Source organism: Pan paniscus, chromosome 5 (genome assembly GCF_029289425.2).
Source record: "Pan paniscus chromosome 5, NHGRI_mPanPan1-v2.0_pri, whole genome shotgun sequence".
In the NCBI taxonomy this organism is placed as follows: Eukaryota; Metazoa; Chordata; class Mammalia; order Primates; family Hominidae; genus Pan; species Pan paniscus.
Window position 1 is genome coordinate 28,011,546 of NC_073254.2, and position 16,383 is coordinate 28,027,928.

The following is a 16,383-nucleotide window of genomic DNA, read 5'->3' on the forward strand; positions in this document are numbered from 1 at the left end:
GTAATCCCAGCACTTTGGGAGGCTGAGGCACGCAGATCGCTTGAGTCCAGGAGTTCGAGACCAGCCTGGGCAACATGATGAAACCCCATCTCTACAAAATACAGAAAAAAAAAATTAGCTGGGCGTGGTGGCATGTGCCTGTAATCCCAGCAACCCAAGAGCCTAAAGTGGTAGGATCGCTTGAGCCACAGGAGGTAGAGGGTGCAGTGAGCTGTGATCATGCCACTGCTCTCCAGCCTGGGTGACAGAGTAAGATCCTGTATCAAAAAAAAAAAAATTGTTTTTCAGTGCTTGGTGTGAAGTATTAGGTTACGGTGTTAAAATACTAGAGAATTCTAGAGAATTCTAAAATTTGCTCCCCCAATCTAAGAGCTATGTTCTCATCCTCTTGTTGTCTACACTGGCTTTGGTTGTCCACACTAGCTTTGGACACACAAACACATACCCAGAGGCCATAGGTAGGTTACTTGCCTTTCATTTTCACATTTCCAAAATGAGGTTTTGAACCAGATGGCTTTGAAGTGCCTCCAGTTCTCACACGCGTTGGTTTTCAATCAAAATTGTAGGTCTGTTGATTTCCATTGTTCAGCTTCATGGATGCTGACTCATGAACAGCCTCCCCCAGCACACGCACAAACACCACAGGCACCCACACCCCTCTACCTTGGATGCACCCATTCATGCTTCAGATCCCACAAACTGATCAGGCGCCTATATTGAGAGCAGCAGGGTGTAAAAAACAGGCAAAGAGCTGGAATTGTATTTTCTTTTAAATCTTTATTTATCCTTTTCATTCCTTTATCCCACCAATGCAAATTGCGGAGAACAGCTGGAAGCCACGTCGGAGCGGCACAGGCCAGCTGGCTGAGTGATGCTGACCGCTGGCTCCGAGCATCGAGCATCGCAGAGGTCACAACGGGCATCAGCTCTGGAGCTCCTAGCGGCAGGCACAGGGCTGCTGGAGGCCCGCAGGGAGGGCCGCCTCCCAGCTTCCACAGTAGTTTGGCCTTAAAAACACTAAGAACAGTTGCATTCATTGTCTTTTTTTTTTCTTCTTTTTTTCCTTTAATAATAAAAAAGAAAACCAAAACCTCCTATAATTTATAAGCTATGTTTGACTATCTACATTATATAGAAAATATAGACTCTGTTTACTTTATAACACACATCTTTTTCCCTTGATAAATAACTCTTTAAAATATCTAGTATACATGCCTTGACTTCTTATATATATGTTTGGTTTTATACATATACATACATATATACTCATGTTTGTAAAACACAATAAATATATACTCGACAATGACAGCCAAACAAATGCCATTTTGGTTAAAAAACACAACAACAATAAAAAGCAGATGAAGTACTATAAAAGCACCAGGCAGCAGACAGAAAGCCACATTTGCTAGAAACTTCTCCCTCCCCTGGGCAAGGCACAGGGCAGAATACTAAATACGTCCAGGTGCCTGAAAGAGAAGGAAGGCGGCAAAGGAGTGGGTCAGATCACAAGCTTTTGTTTTGTTTCTTAGCCTGGGATTAGACTAAGAATCACAAGTAAGTCATTGCGTTTATAAGGAAAAACCAAGGGGCTCATTCAACAGCTTAGCCCTTGTGGTGGCTGCAGGGGACAGTAGAGACCTGGAAGGGGAAGGAGAGAGACAGTGACCTGGTGACAACTCCATGACTATTGTCTAGCCCCTGCCTACATCTGCCCAGGCAAGCTTTTGATTGCCACACTAAGCATCAAGCCATTGCATATAATATGTTCTTTTCATGACTCTATTCACTGCTGGTGTAAACAGAAAGGAGTATTCAGTAGTGCAACACCTTGGGAGGCTGAATGAGAGCCACAGTTCGGTGGCCCCCTCAAGGGCTCCAGCAAATGGGGACTGTGACGTGGGGGAGAAAAAGGCCAGTGGGCCATTGCTTCCACTCCTGAGACAGTACCGGCTTCACCTCCAGATGCCACTGGGAACACTGAGCCCATCACCTTTTAAAGAAGCGCAGGAGGTCTTGACTCCTCCTATGAGAAGTCCCAGAAGCCCCAGTCAGTCTGGGTGGGGGGTCCCCTGAAACTCAGAGCACGCTCCAGCTGCTGGCTTCTGTGCCTGGCAGGGAGAAGGTGGAGAGGCGGGCATGCCTGCCGCTGAGAAAGACATAATAACGCTCCAGCTGCACACCCCTTTTCTTCCATGGCCCTCCTCTTTCTCCCCAAAAGGAAACTAAAGTGTGGGGTTCTGATCATTGATTTTTAAACAAGCTCCCCAATGTCATGGCCTCTGCTCTGTAAACCCCAAGGCTCTGATGGCCAAAAACGTAGGCGGTGGTGGAGCAGTAGGCGGTGGTCAAGGCTAGATTTGTATTAATATCTAGGAGTGGGGTGGGGATGCGGGTGGAGGGTGAGCCAAGTAGACCAAGCCTCAGGAAATCCCAGAGGTGAAGATTTGATGCACATCCCCCATCCTTGCCAAATAAAATACAAGTTAGAGGTCATTGTTCACATTACAGTCACAATGGGACATTTTAAACAGCTCGTTTTCTGAGTACATTCAAGACATAATTGAATTTATTTTAAAAAATGGATTTCCCGGCTGGGCACGGTGGATCACGCCTGTCATCCCAGCACTTTGGGAGGTCGAGGTGGGCGGATCACAAGGTCAGGAGTTCAAGACCAGCCTGACCCATATGGGGAAACCTTGTCTCTACTAAAAATACAAAAATTAGCCGGGCATGGTGGCATGCGTCTGTAATCCCAGCTACTCAGGAGGCTGAGGCAGGAGAATCGCTTGAATCCGGGAGGCGGTGTTGCAGTGAGCTGAGATCACGCCATTGCACTCCAGCCTGGGTGACAGAGTAAGACTCTGTCTCAAAAAAAAAAAAAAAAAAAAAAAGGATTTCCAGATTTCCCTGCAACTGCTCAGCGAATTGAGGTCCAATGCAGGTCTAATTCCAACTTCTCTGCCACTAGCCACAGGACTTCAGACAAGTCACTTCATCTCTCTGAGCCTCCTTTCCCTAGAGCTCTGGAGGTGCTATGTGAGGCAGCATGAGACTTAAGAGGCAGAAAACCTGACTTTTTGTCCTGGCTCTACCACTAAAGATGTGGGTGGCCTTGACCATCACTCTCTGTTATGTAAAACAAAAGGACGGCTATTGGACTGTGAAGCCCCTTCAGATGCAGCTGAATTTACCTTCTGCCCAGAAAATCATTAACAAAGCTGATTCTGCCCCCAGTACCCACCAGAATGCAAGAGATCAGATCAGAAACCCAACTTATGATCACAGGTCAAATTCAATAGCTGTGGCTATGAGACAAGATGAAGAGAGTAAGGGTGTAAAGAAAGGTGCAGTGCACAGCTAAAATTTGAGTGACAAACAAACGAACTTTAAAGCCCCACTCCCTGAGAAATGACATTTTCCTACGTTATATTCAGACCCCCAAGAGCAAATTCCAAGGCCATCTATAATAGTCAGCCAACAAGATTTTGAAAATCCCCAGCCCTGAGGCTTGCTGCATCACCTACAATCAAAATGAACATAGGAAGTCAATTTTAAAAAAGGCTGAGTGATATTTCCATTTTGGAATGGGAAGAAACACTGTCTACTTCTATGTGCAGCTCTACAGCCTCCTGGCAGAACATCAGATGTTGCATCCTGCTGAACAGGAGGGTGCTGACAGCAGGCTGAGTGGAGCTACAGGCCAGTCCATGCTTGTCACAGTCCTTCCTGGGTGTGAGAGCAGACCCCTGTAGACGTTGATAAGGAGCGGTTTCCTGCCTGGCAAGAGCAGGAGGTGCCCACATCTCTTCCTGGGAGGCAGTGTGGTCTGGAGGAGAAGATTATGGATTTGAATGACCTCATTTCTGCCTAACAGTTGTGTGACTTTGAACAAGTTCCTCTTCCTCTTACTGCCTCCATTTTCTCATGTGTATAAAAGAAATAGCCATACCCAACACTATAGGGTTGTTTTTATGGATTGTATAACATACTTAAAATACTCTGCACACAGTGGACAAGTCTTGGAGTTGGCCAGTCTTGGAGTTGGCCAAGACTACCCTAGAGTCCAGATATACCTGGCACAGTGGTATTTGCTGCCATGTAGGCTAAGGGGGGTCTGGGGTGCCCTACAATGCAATTGTCTGTTGAGAGGAGAAGTCTTGGAGGAGCTGACAGTGATCACAGATTCAAACTTTTCAAATAGGCCCAGGGCACTCCCAAACATTTTTTAAATACCAGGTAAGAACTCTGACCTACACCCTCCCTCATAACTTGGAATCTAGGCCATTCGCACATTGATGGGAACGAAACAGGCATACAGGAACTAAATGGGAAGACTCTTAAAGCACTGCCTCCTTGCATCAAGGCCCTTGAAACACCTTAAACAAAGCAGAAAGGAGCCAAAAGATTGCTGGGTTTTAGTCCTAGGTCAAAGTCAGCTGTGGGTACCCAGACCCCTAAGGGCATGATGAACGGTGCTGGGCTGAAACAAAGTCCTTCTGCAGAACACTGTTGAAGGCTAGAGATTTCAGCTTCATATAGCTACCCCAAATCAAGTCTTTGCATGTGGTGGGATAAGGGCAAATGGAGCACTAAAGGAGTATCTCAAACCCATTTGCTACATTTTATATTTAAAGAAAATGAACTATCCAGTTCTTTTCTTTCTCTTGTTCCTTCACCTACCTACTACATGCATTTCAGTAGATAAAATTTGAGTACACTCACTAAAATATTTTTTCATGCCTCTTTTAGAGAATATATGTTCTTTCTAATACCCCAGCTTCAAATGAGATTTTTTTTTAGACATTAAATATGTATTACAGAGCTTAGAGGCCTTTGTGGGGACCTCTCTCCAAAACCCCAAGTTTTGGGAAAAGATTTCGTGAGTATTATGGTTTAGTACAGAAACATACAATTGAAACCCCAGGAATATCCCTATTTAGGTTATGAATGACTTAGAAAAATGAAACCCATTGAATCATTTTGTTTACTTTCCCTTCATCCTTAATCGGAGCCCTTCAGGCTAGCTAGAAAATAATAATAATAATTCCAATGTTTCCCCAAAAACTACTTTCCCAGGGAGCAATTTAGAAGAACCAGAACCAGCTGGGTGTGGTGGCTCATGCCTGCAACCCCAGCACTTTGCGAGGCCAAGGCAGGTGGATCACGAGGTCAGGAGATCGAGACCATGCTGGCTAATACAGTGAAAGCCCGTCTCTACTAAAAATACAAAAAATTAGCCGGCTGTGGTGGCAGCCACCCATAGTCCCTGCTACTCGGGAGGCTGAGACAGGAGAATCGCTTGAACCTGGGAGGCAGAGGTTGCAGTGAGCTGAGATCACACCACTGCACTCCAGCTTGGGTGACAGAGCGAGACTCCATTTCAAAAAAAAAAAAAAAAAAGAAGAATGTGAACCAAAGCAGTCCATGACATGGGCCTCTGTTCAAACTATTATTGGGAGACTTCCATTCCAGCAAATCTCTGGTTTGGAACTGATAGCTCCAAGAGCTGGAATGCTGCCCATGAAGTCTGTCAGCAATAGGTCAGGGACCACAACAAACCACGCATGGAGTTTCAGCTGACCCACCCTGCAGTGCTGTAGCAAAGCCTCAGGAAGCAGGGTGACTCTTTCCAGGAAGGCAGTACTTACTTCTCTGTTCTAGAAAATGCCCAGCATTCCCCTCGTGTTTGGACACACCACACTTGCACCTATGAGTAGCCTGGGCTTCAAAGAATATTGACCCTAGGGAGGACAATGAAGGATGCAACTGATTGGGCTGTTCATTCTCAGATTTTGCCTACACAGGCTGGGGGTGGACTCCAGTCCTCTTAGATTCCCTTCTAGTTCCAATGGCAGCTATCTGAAAAGAACTCTAAACCTCAGTTGCATGTAAAGACACCTGTTGGACTTCAGTGAGCCTGTGAACAAAAGCTACGTAGACTTACGAGGAATGGCTTCCACGTCCACACTTGACAAATGTCTTACGTGGGGTGAAGAATTAAACAAAGATAACAAAGGATAATTCCCTGTTCTCTGAATGCACTTGATTGGCTCTTTCTTTCAAGACCAGATCTGAATTTTTAAAGAATGGTTTCAGCAACATTTGTCGGTAGCAACCATTCAAAAATCTGTGTGTGTGTGTGTGTGTGTGTGTGTGTGTGTGTGTGTGTGTGTCTGTTCCCTTTTGGCACTGCCTGCTCCCAGCCTGTAGTTCAGCATCTCTAACAAAACTCTGTAAGCAGAGTGTGCAAGGACAAGACAGACAGCAGACCAATTAGAAGAACATGTTTTTTCCAACATTAGCCTTTTCAAGCCTAAGTATGGCCCCTTAAGGGGTTCTAAACCCCCATTTTAGAAACACTAGAAATAATGTTCCTTGTTGTCCTTTTGTTTTGTTTTGTTTAGTACCTACCCCCAAATTCTCAGGTGTCAGAATCCTGAAAGCAAATGCTGGAGCTAAGGAAAATACTTTTTTTTTTTTTTTTTTTTTTTTTTTTTTAAGGAAAGAGGATTCTGATTGGAACTGAAGGCTTCCTTTCTAAATCCACAAAGCTGGATGAATCTCCTAAAAGCTCTTGCCCAGCTTGGTAGGAGAGATGCGCGATAGAGCCCCAAACACCTCCTGGCTAGGCTCACTTTACCCTCTATTTAGGAATTCACACTGCAACACTGAGGCACACAGCTCTCCCCAGTCTTTGGGGGCAACATATGAGCTTACGGTCAAACCCATACTTTGTGCTGTCTTCTTGGCCCTGCCTGGAGAGCCACGTGGCAGGGCTACCTTAACACCGCAGTAATCCCTCTGATACTCAATTCCACCTTTACTGGAAATAGTGTTATAAGGTGACTCCTTGCAGTTTTTTAATTGTTGACAAGTTCAAAGGGATATTTTATTCTCTGCTGCCCCTGCTTTGGTGCAGCCTGTGCTCTTTTCTTGTGGCTCCTGGAAGTCCTGCTTTTTGCTTGCTATTTCTGACCTCTCTTTCTCCACCAGGTGAAGGGCAATGAACCAAGTACAAAGACACACCCTCAGCGCTTCCTATGAGGAAGCCCAATCAATCAAAAGGTGGCCACTTTGCTACTAAGTACTTTTGCCGTTAGATACCTTACATCCAATAAAAAGTGGCTTCCTGGAATTTGAACTTTCTCACCAGCCCATCCCACCCCCAACCCCAGCCTAACACGCTTCTGTGGACTGTGAAAATGGGCCTTCTCCTGCCAGCAGTGGGTATCCCGGGCACTGAGCTTGCCATCTGATACTAGTGCCTTGACCTTGCAGAACCACTTGGCTTGCAGAAGGCCAAGGTGTGTGGGATGGATGAGGTAGGGAGGGAAGCAACCCCTCCTTGCTTGTCACAGTAAAGGGCAGCAGAGGCAGCTAAACCAAACCACTCTCGTGCAAATACCCAGCAGGGATCATCCCAGGAATGGCAGGCTCTCCTGAATGCTTCCAGGCTAGGAGCTCAGCCCACCAACAGTCTGGTTTGGGGTCGGTCACCGGGATTGGAGTTTACCTTCCTAGATGCCATTTATTCACACTGTCCCTCCACCTCCCTGATCCCCACATTCCCCATGGTCACCCTCTCCCCTCGGCCCTTCCCTCTCTGTGGACATCCCCTGCAGAAGGCTCAAGTCCCCGAGGTTCTCAGTCTGTGCTAACAGTAGAGGGACATCCTGCTGCGGCGCATGGCCTCGCTGATCAGGTAGGCGGGGCTCAGCTCCGGCTCCTCGGTCATGATGGCAATGTTCTGCCACTCGCCCGTCTGGCTGGACCTCTTGATGGTGTCCACCACGCACAAGGCATACAGGCAGTCGTCGAAGGTGGCGGCCATGGTGAGGGGCCGCCCGTCCCACGTGCGCCGGTCGTCCTGGTCCTGGAAGGCCTGGCGCACCGCCTGCATCATCTTGATGGTGCCGCGCAGGTAGGGCGAGGGGATGTCGCTGAAGGCCTTCTCCGGAAGCAGGGAGTTGCTCACCGGCGTGGCGTCCTGCACCAGCAGCTCCTGCTCCGGAGCGCTGTTGCGCTGCCCGTACAGGTCGGTGCCCACGGCCAGCAGGCGCCCGGCTGAGCCCACCACAGTGACATCCTGCTTGAACTCGCCGGGCACGTTGAAGTTGAGGGTGACGGTGCAGCACACCCCGCCCTCCAGCACCATCTGGAAGGTGCAGAAGTCATCGCTGGTGATCTGTCGGATGCCCTTGATGTGGTCAGTCTGCTTCACGAAGGTCTTGAGCAGCCCGTGGACCTTGACGGCCTTCTGGCCGGTGAGGAAGGTGAGCAGGTCGATGATGTAGGTGCCCACGGAGTGCAGGCCGCCGCCGCCCATCAGGTCGTCGCAGCTCCAGTTGTACTTCTTGCCCAGCAGGCTGCCGCCGTGCACCTGCACCTCACACACCAGCGGCTCGCCCACGTAGCCCTCCTCGATCAGCTGCTTCATGCGCACGAAAGCCGGCAGGAAGCGCAGCACGTTGCCCATGATGCTCATGAGCTTGGGGTAGTAGTGGGCGGCCGAGGTCATGCGGAAAGCGTCCAGCGGCGTGGCCGTGCGGTCGCAGATGACGTTCTTGCCGATGCCTGCGGGTGGGAGGAAGACAGCTGTCAGCGGGGCAGGACCATGTCCGAGCATGCGTCCCTGGGTCAAATCTTAAAATATTTCACATTAATAGAAAAAGAAGGTCAGATGTGGTGGCTCATGCCTGTTGTCCCAGCACTTTGGGAGGCCAAGGCCGGAGGAGGCCTTGAGCCCAGGAGTTGGAGGCCAGCCTGGGTAACATAGAGATATCCTGTCTCAATAATAATAATAATAATAATGAGCCGGGCGTGGTGGTGCACGCCTGTGGTCCCAGCTACTCAGGAGGCCGAAGTGGGAGGATCACTTGAGCCCAGGAGGTTGAGGCTGCAGTGAGCTATGTTCTGGCCACTGCACTCCAGCCTGGGGACAGCAAGACTCTGTCTCAAAAAATAAAAAATAATGAAAATAAAAAAGATATTCTATATATTTCAATATTACTTTAGATATTTATGTTGCATTATTTAATTTGTTGTTTTTTGTTTGTTTGTTTTTGAGACAGAATCTCACTGTTCCCCAGGCTGCATTGCAGTGGTGCGATCATAGCTAACTGCAGCCTCAAATCTCTGGGCTCAAGCAATCCTCCTGCCTCAGCCTCCTGAGTAGCTAAGACAGTAGGTGCCACCACACCCAGCTAAACTTTTTTTTTTTGAGACGGATTCTCACCCTATCACCCAGGCTGGAGGGCAATGGCACCATCTCGGCTCACTGCAACCTCCACCTCCTGGGTTCAAACAATTCTCCTGCCTCAGCCTCCCGAGTAATTGAGATTACAGGTGCCTGCCACCATGCCCAGCTAATTTTTGTATTTTTAGTAGAGATGGGGTTTCACCATGTTTGCCAGGCTAGTCTGGAACTCCTGACCTCATGATCCGCCCACCTCAGCCTCCCAAAGTTCTGGGATTACAGGCGTGAGCCACCGCGCCCAGCCATTTTTTTTTTTTTAAAGAGATGGGGTCTCCAATTTTTTTTTAAGAGACAGGGGTCTCCTTATATTGTTCAGGCTGGTCTCGAATTCTTGGTCTTAAGTGGTCCCCTACCCTCTAAGTCCCCAAAGTGCTGGGATTACAGGTGTCCTGGTCCCAAAAGGCCACGACTTACTTAATTTTAATGTTAAATGTCTGGTATTGATTTAAATAGTAAGGTTTATTTTAAGATATTTAAGTAACCTATATTTTAGAAATGTTTAACAATATTTGCTAAGGTAGTATAAAATGCTTCATTTTATATTTTATTTATATAAATCTATAACATTTTAAACAGAAATAGATTTTGCTTTTATGTTATTTAAATACAAAATATTAGATAGTACTATTAAAGTATACAATAAAATCTTTTTACATATAAAATATATTGTTACAGTTATATATAAAATGTTTTATATGTTGTATTTTATATTTAAAATATCATTTTTAGTAAAAGTGTATTATTATTAAAAATCATATAGTGAAAGGAGAAGAGTGCCTGTATTTGGACAGAATAAGAATACATAAACTTAAATCCTAGCCAAGGTAAGTCTAATTAAGTCTGAAGAACTTCTTAATGATACCCTTTGAAGGTCTAAGCTTTTGGCTGACGTCTTCCCCTCTCCACCCCCCACAATTCCCCAGGATTGTATTTTGAGCATTATCATGCTTGTTTATTTTGCATTCCGGATTAGGGCTGGCAGTGGTCGCAGATGTGTTCGTTTAAAGTTTTTCTTTTCCTATAAAGAGCGGATATCACCTAAATCTGAGGAGTTGGCAGTGCCTGCTTCCTTCCCGACCCCCATCTGCTTCAGGGTGGGGTATGTTGCTTTTGGCCAGTGGAGGTCAGGCCAAATAAGATTTAGTCTTATGTGATGACTGTGATGTGTGTATAAATTACAGAGAGACCAAAATGCCTCTCTGAGCCCTTTAGGAGACTAAGTGGTTCTGGGTCTGGGGAAAACAAAGGATCAAAGGAAAGGAGAGTGGCAGGGAATGAGAAAGGGATTTATTTCATGGAAGCCAAGAGTCAAGGAAGAAGAAAAACAACTCAGCTGGACCTGGAGAAACAGCCAACTGGAGGGCAAGAAAAGAAAAAAAAGAATGACACAGATTTGTTAGCAAGTCAGATAAAACAGACGCTAGGCAAAAAGACTTGGGAGTCAAAGCACCTGTCCTGGGGCAGGTCTCTGTGGTCTAGGCATGCTCACCCATAGACCCTCTAATGGAGACCTGGGCACTCCAGCCGCAGATGTGGGAGAGACCCCAAGAGAAATGGGGTGATGAGACATACGCCACCCTATCCCACTTGTCCTGACTACAGACACTCAGTTGAAAAAATCCACGAACCCTTACAACATGCTGAGCTAAGATGGGGTTTTGTAGAAGTCGTGAGATTGCAGATGTCTGTCCAGGGCCACAGCCTGGCACATGGCTTTCTCATTTTCCCAATGGAAGAGCTAGCCAAATCCTAGAACTGGTCGGTACAGATTGGAGAAAGGAAATACAAACCATGGCTGTCAGTTTCCACATGCACATCTAGTTCTGGCCCTGAGTGAAAAGCCTGGAGCCTACAGAATGACCACACCTCCTTGCCTTTTTTTCTATGTTGGCAGAGCTGGGCTGGTGCCCCTGATGGCCATGAAATAGCAGTGAGAAGCTCTTTTAGTGCTTAGCAACCAGATGAGGACTGAGGCTCCAGCAGAGAGATGAGATAACATTGGTTTGTATCACCAAAAGTGCCACACACCTGTGTAACATTATGTTCTGACAATATGATCCTGTAGGCATAAGGCTCATCTAACACCAGCTCATGCTACCAGGAACAGATTTATATGTAAATGCAGTGGTAGGTCACTGCAGGGACAGGTGATAAATACTGCCAAAATCTGCCTCACACCCATTGGGTGTAGGCTCTGGCCTCTACTACACCCTATTTCAAGGTCCCCAAAAGCAGGATCCTGACTGCCATCTCCTTAGTATACGCTATTGGTCATATTAATGGCACTTAAGAAAAGTTTTTTATTTTTTTCTATTATAAAAACTATAAAATAAAATAATAACAGAAGAATAATTAGAGAAAAATGATCCACACCCCTTCCCTACACACCCAAAATAATGATTGCATGGAATTCTTTGCAGCTCCATAGATAAAGAGATTTTGATGAAAGCTCCAGAAGATGTAAAATGAACATGACATGATATACAAAAATGCAACTCCATCCTGAGACTCACATGTGGATTCCCCAGGGATCTGAGACACACACATCTCTTCAGGCTATTTATTAGGTTGCTGCAAATGTAATTGTGGTTTTACCACTAAAAGTAATTGTGGTGCCCTCTTTTTAATGGTAAAACTGCAATTACTTTTGCACCAACCTAATATATATGATATGGCTCCACATTATACAGTAAGGTCCTCGAGGATAAGGGCTGGGTCGTTTAACGCTTAAGTCTCCATTAATACCCACAGCACCCTGTGGTGCATCCAGTGTGCAGCAGGAACCCAGCAAACCTTGTTGCCTGTCCCACCTTTTTGCCCACAGTCTTTTGCAACATTCACACTTTACAGATGGGTCTCGGCAACATCTTAACACACGATATCTTCAAAAGTCAAACGAGACTTCTAGGAATTTCTCATAAAGAACTAATCCAATATGCAAGCATGGCTTCTTGCCCAAAGATAGTTTTGACTGCATTATTTATTATAGCAAAAAACTGGGAACAGAGGTTGGATGCAGTGGCTTCACGCCCATAATTCTGGAGTTTTGGGGAGATCACTTGAGGCCAGGAGTTTGATAACAGTCTGGGCAACATAGCAAGATCCCATTTCTTAAAAAAAGCCAGGCGTGGTGATGCATGCCTGTAGTCCCAGCTACTTAGGAGGCTGAGGTGGGAGCATCACTTAAGCCCAGGAGTTTAAGGCTGCAGTGAGCTATGACTGTGTCACTGCACTCCAGCCTAGGTGACAGTGAGACCCTGTCTCAAAACAAAAAACAAAACAACTATGAACAACGCAAATACCCAACAGAAAAAGGGGTAAGTCAACTGTCATGCAGCCATATAATAGAATATTGTGCAACCATAGAAAATGATGCTTATGAAGACTTTTCAATGGCAAGTAAGATGATTATGATGTAATGTTAAATGATAAGGGCTCTATTCATAGACATATATGATCTCAACCCTCTCTAAAATGACAAAAGAAAAAGAAAAACCCTAGGAGGTTTACTCTGATTGGTAGGAGTGGTTGGATTAGTAGGATTATGATTGATTTTATTTTCTTCACTACATTTTTCCATATTTTCTAAATTTGTAATTTTATGGTCAGAAAAAAAAAGCTAATTAAAAAAATCCACAAAGAGACAGGAAGACCTTTGAAGGACAGCACTCACAATAATGGAAAAAGGGTCCTCCAAAGTCTAGGGGAGCTGGCAGGTCCCAGCTCTCATGGGCCCATCCCAGTTCCTGAGCCCCAGAGAGCTGGTAGAAGGCTCTGCTGACCCGGAATCTTGAAAGCTTCCGAGGCCCCGGGCTCCGTCGCCAGGTCTTCTTGCTCCATTTGCTCAAGACCTCTTTATGATTCTTACTGAAAGCCGTGGACTCTCTCTCCAAAACATGCAACTCAGACAGATGCACAAAACTCTGCCACAACCTGAAGCCCATGCACGGATCCCCTCCGGTTCTGAGGCCCAGGCATCATCATACATTCACAATAACTTCTTAAAGGCTTTTGGACATATTGTTAAAAATAAGATAATCCTTCCAGTTCCAAAAGGAACCCAAAATGCAGAGCCAGCAGACCCTTCATGAATTGCTAAGCAAAGTTTGTTTTCTCTGCATTCTGGACAGTCTTCCCTTACCCTACCTCTCTCGGGGGGCTTCTGAAAAGCCCACTCTGAGATCCTCAAGATCCTCAGGTTTTTTCTTTTTCCAGCTTTTCCCCACCCAAATCTTCGCTATCAAAAGGTTCTTGCTAAAGGAGCACAATTCTAAGTATAGACTTCTAGTCAGACACTGTGTGTGTGTGTATGTGTGTTTATGTGTGTGTGTGTGTGTGTATGTGTGTAGGTGGATTAGTGTGGCACAGAGCATTCCCCTCATCCCTAAAACCACATGCAACGTAAAGGGAACTTGCATTGTCTGAGTGTGTGGTTGACATACCCCACAATCCTGGGTGTGTCAGATGCCATTCACTGTATGCTGGGATTTCTCCCGAAGAAAGCACAGAGGTACCTGTTCTGCAAACTGCCTGTCTGTCAGCCTGGGCTTTGGACTCGGCTCTCCAGCAAATACCACAGGTATTTGATCTTCTCATGACAATCATCTGTCTTAGCATAGGAGAAAGCACCAAAATGGCTCTTTAGAGAAAAGCACTCTCTCTCCATTTAATGTAGGAAATAAGTAGAGGCAGTCTTGCACTCTTCTCTAAGCACGTGGCTATGACATTTCTTTGACTTGAGGGTAAGTAGATTCTACCGGGAAGACAGAAAATGAGGGGTTCAGGCAGAGGCAGAGGCCCTTTTTTTTATAAGCCCGTTACAGCCATGGCTAATTTCCTAATGGAGAAACCTACAAAGGCTTTCCCCCTTTTGCCATGAGAAAAGAATACTGCCCTAGGTCACTGTGCACAGCCTAAGGAGGCCATCTGCACTTTCTTACTCCTAGGTGAACAACTTCCCTGAAAAGACAAGGGAGCCACTTGTCCCATGCTGTGTCCACACACCTCTGGGAGCACCAGGCCAACACACGTTCTTCAGGTCTCAGGTTTACATCCTCTTGTGGCAAAATGTGGCGCCCACTTTCTGAGGCAAAAAGATAAAAAACTTTGGGACTTCAAACAATTTCAGAGATAAAAATCATGCTGCAGAGAATTAGGCAAAGGGACTTGGAACATATGGACTCTATTTCACTCCAGATTAACAGGCAGTGAAAAATGAAAACCATGAAAACAAGAAGTGCCTGAGAAAGTATGTTTTGTGTTTTGCCAAGCCCCAAACATTTCCCAAGTGGTGGGAGAGGTCTGGCAAAGTCCCCTGGTGCTCTCAATGGTGGTAGAGGAACGGGAGGGGCTTTCTGTGCACATGCAGGTATGATGATGGGTGAGGGTCACTCTGCTGCATCCATCCAGAACTGTGAACCATCATGCCACAGCTCCATGCTCAGCTCGCCCCCCTGAGGGCTCTGTCCCTGCATCCAGAAATGGCTGTCTTGGAGGGTTGCTGCATTTGTCAATGTGATGCAGTGTGACCACGGGTGAGTGGCAGAAAGCACACGGGGACTGGCCTGGGTCTTCTGGGGAGGCCTTCACAACTCACTCCACAAAGACCAGGCAGCCCTTTGTGTGAGAACAAAGAGCTAAAGCTGGGTCTTTTGAAGGCTTTGGGGCTTGAACCAACTTAAAATTTTAAGACAATATCCTCTCAGCAGCAAATAAAGCGAAGCTATCTGTCTTTAAAATGGTGGAGCTGAGAGATACCTTCCAACCTATGTTGCCGTGCTGTAATTAGGAGCAAAATGAGATCCGTGGGAAACTTCTGACGGGTTAGAGTGCTATGTGCAAGGCAGTGTGCCTGCTCTTCATCAGAAGCTTTTAAGTTAAATAATTTCAGAAGGAGCTTTACTGCCCTCCTGAGATCCCTCATGGGGAAATGGAAAATCAGCTCCCTCCGAAGCCTGCTGAATGTGTTCTCTGTAACCGAGCCAAAATATTCATGGCCCTCCTGAGAAATCTGTGCTATAGGGAAGAGTTTCCAGCCCAGAGACCCTAAAGCCCTTCAGGCAGCTGCTCCCCTTATATCCTCCAAGCTCAGGGTCTCCAAGTTGTGGCTGAGTCTCTGCTCCTATCTCAGGACAGATCAGAGCTTTGGTGGGGCTGACACTTGATCCAAATGGTACCCCTGGGAGTCTGGGCAAGGGGCTTCCCATTCACACCTCTAGGGAAAGATGGAGCTCTGTTGTCCCACAGAGCAGGTACCCGTTGCTGCCCTTCATCAGGGAAGTTATCCCTGGGTACCTGAAGGATGGCTGACACCTGGCCACCCAGGGACCAGGGCTGTTCCCTAACATAATCAGCCTGGAACCTCAAGCATCCCTCCCCGTGAGCACACTTCCAATCACACACTCCCTGATCTAATCATGGTGGAAATCTCAGAGGCAATGCTACTTTCCACGAGTTCCTCCCCATCATTCCACTTGTGTTGACAGCCCCTTATCTTCTAGAAGCCAAAACGGATGCTAGTTCTGCAGGCTGGCTTGCAGCTGTCCCAGCAGATTGGCAGAGCCCCCAAAAGAAGTCCCATCAGATATGGCTTCCTATTTTTTCCTCGCATTTGCAGAAGGTAGAGACGGCTTGCTTTGCATTTCAAGTAGGGAACTCATTATCTTCATTTATACTTTGTTCCTTCAACATTTCTGTGCTAGGCACTGGGACCAAAAAATGAGTAAGAAAGATGAATAAGAGCTCACAGTCTAGTAGAGGAGACCAATCAGGAAAGGCGTGATTATGGAATGCAGATCTCAGAAAGTGATAAACAATGAAACCATGAAGGAAGGGCTGCCCAACCGATTTGGGCATGGAAGAAAGTTTTGCTGGAGAGGGAACGTTTGAGCTGGGTTCTGAAGCATGCATAGGAGCTTGCCTATTCATCATTCAGAAGTTTGGGTCAGGTATAAAAAATGGTCTAAAATAAGATTAATGGTGTTTAATGTGGAATCTGGGAAACTGCTAATACTGGACTGTTTATAAAAACTGTTGTGTGTATATCCCGATGTGCAATTTTCTGAGAGAGGTTCATTAGATTCTTAAAATAATCTGTGATTCAAGAAAGATTAAGCAGAAGTGGAGTT

At 46.2% G+C, this 16,383-nt stretch overlaps 1 protein-coding gene across 1 annotated transcript in view; it reads right to left on the reverse strand.

The window, feature by feature from the left end:
* Positions 1 to 757: 757 nt before the first annotated feature.
* Positions 758 to 16,383, reverse strand: part of GFOD1 (Gfo/Idh/MocA-like oxidoreductase domain containing 1) — a 129,445-nt gene continuing 113,819 nt past the window's right edge. The window contains exon 2 of the mRNA XM_003823155.5: positions 758 to 8,574. Within this exon, the coding sequence (XP_003823203.1) occupies positions 7,655 to 8,574 (920 nt within the window). The 3' untranslated portion in view covers positions 758 to 7,654. The remainder of the gene's footprint in view (positions 8,575 to 16,383) is intronic.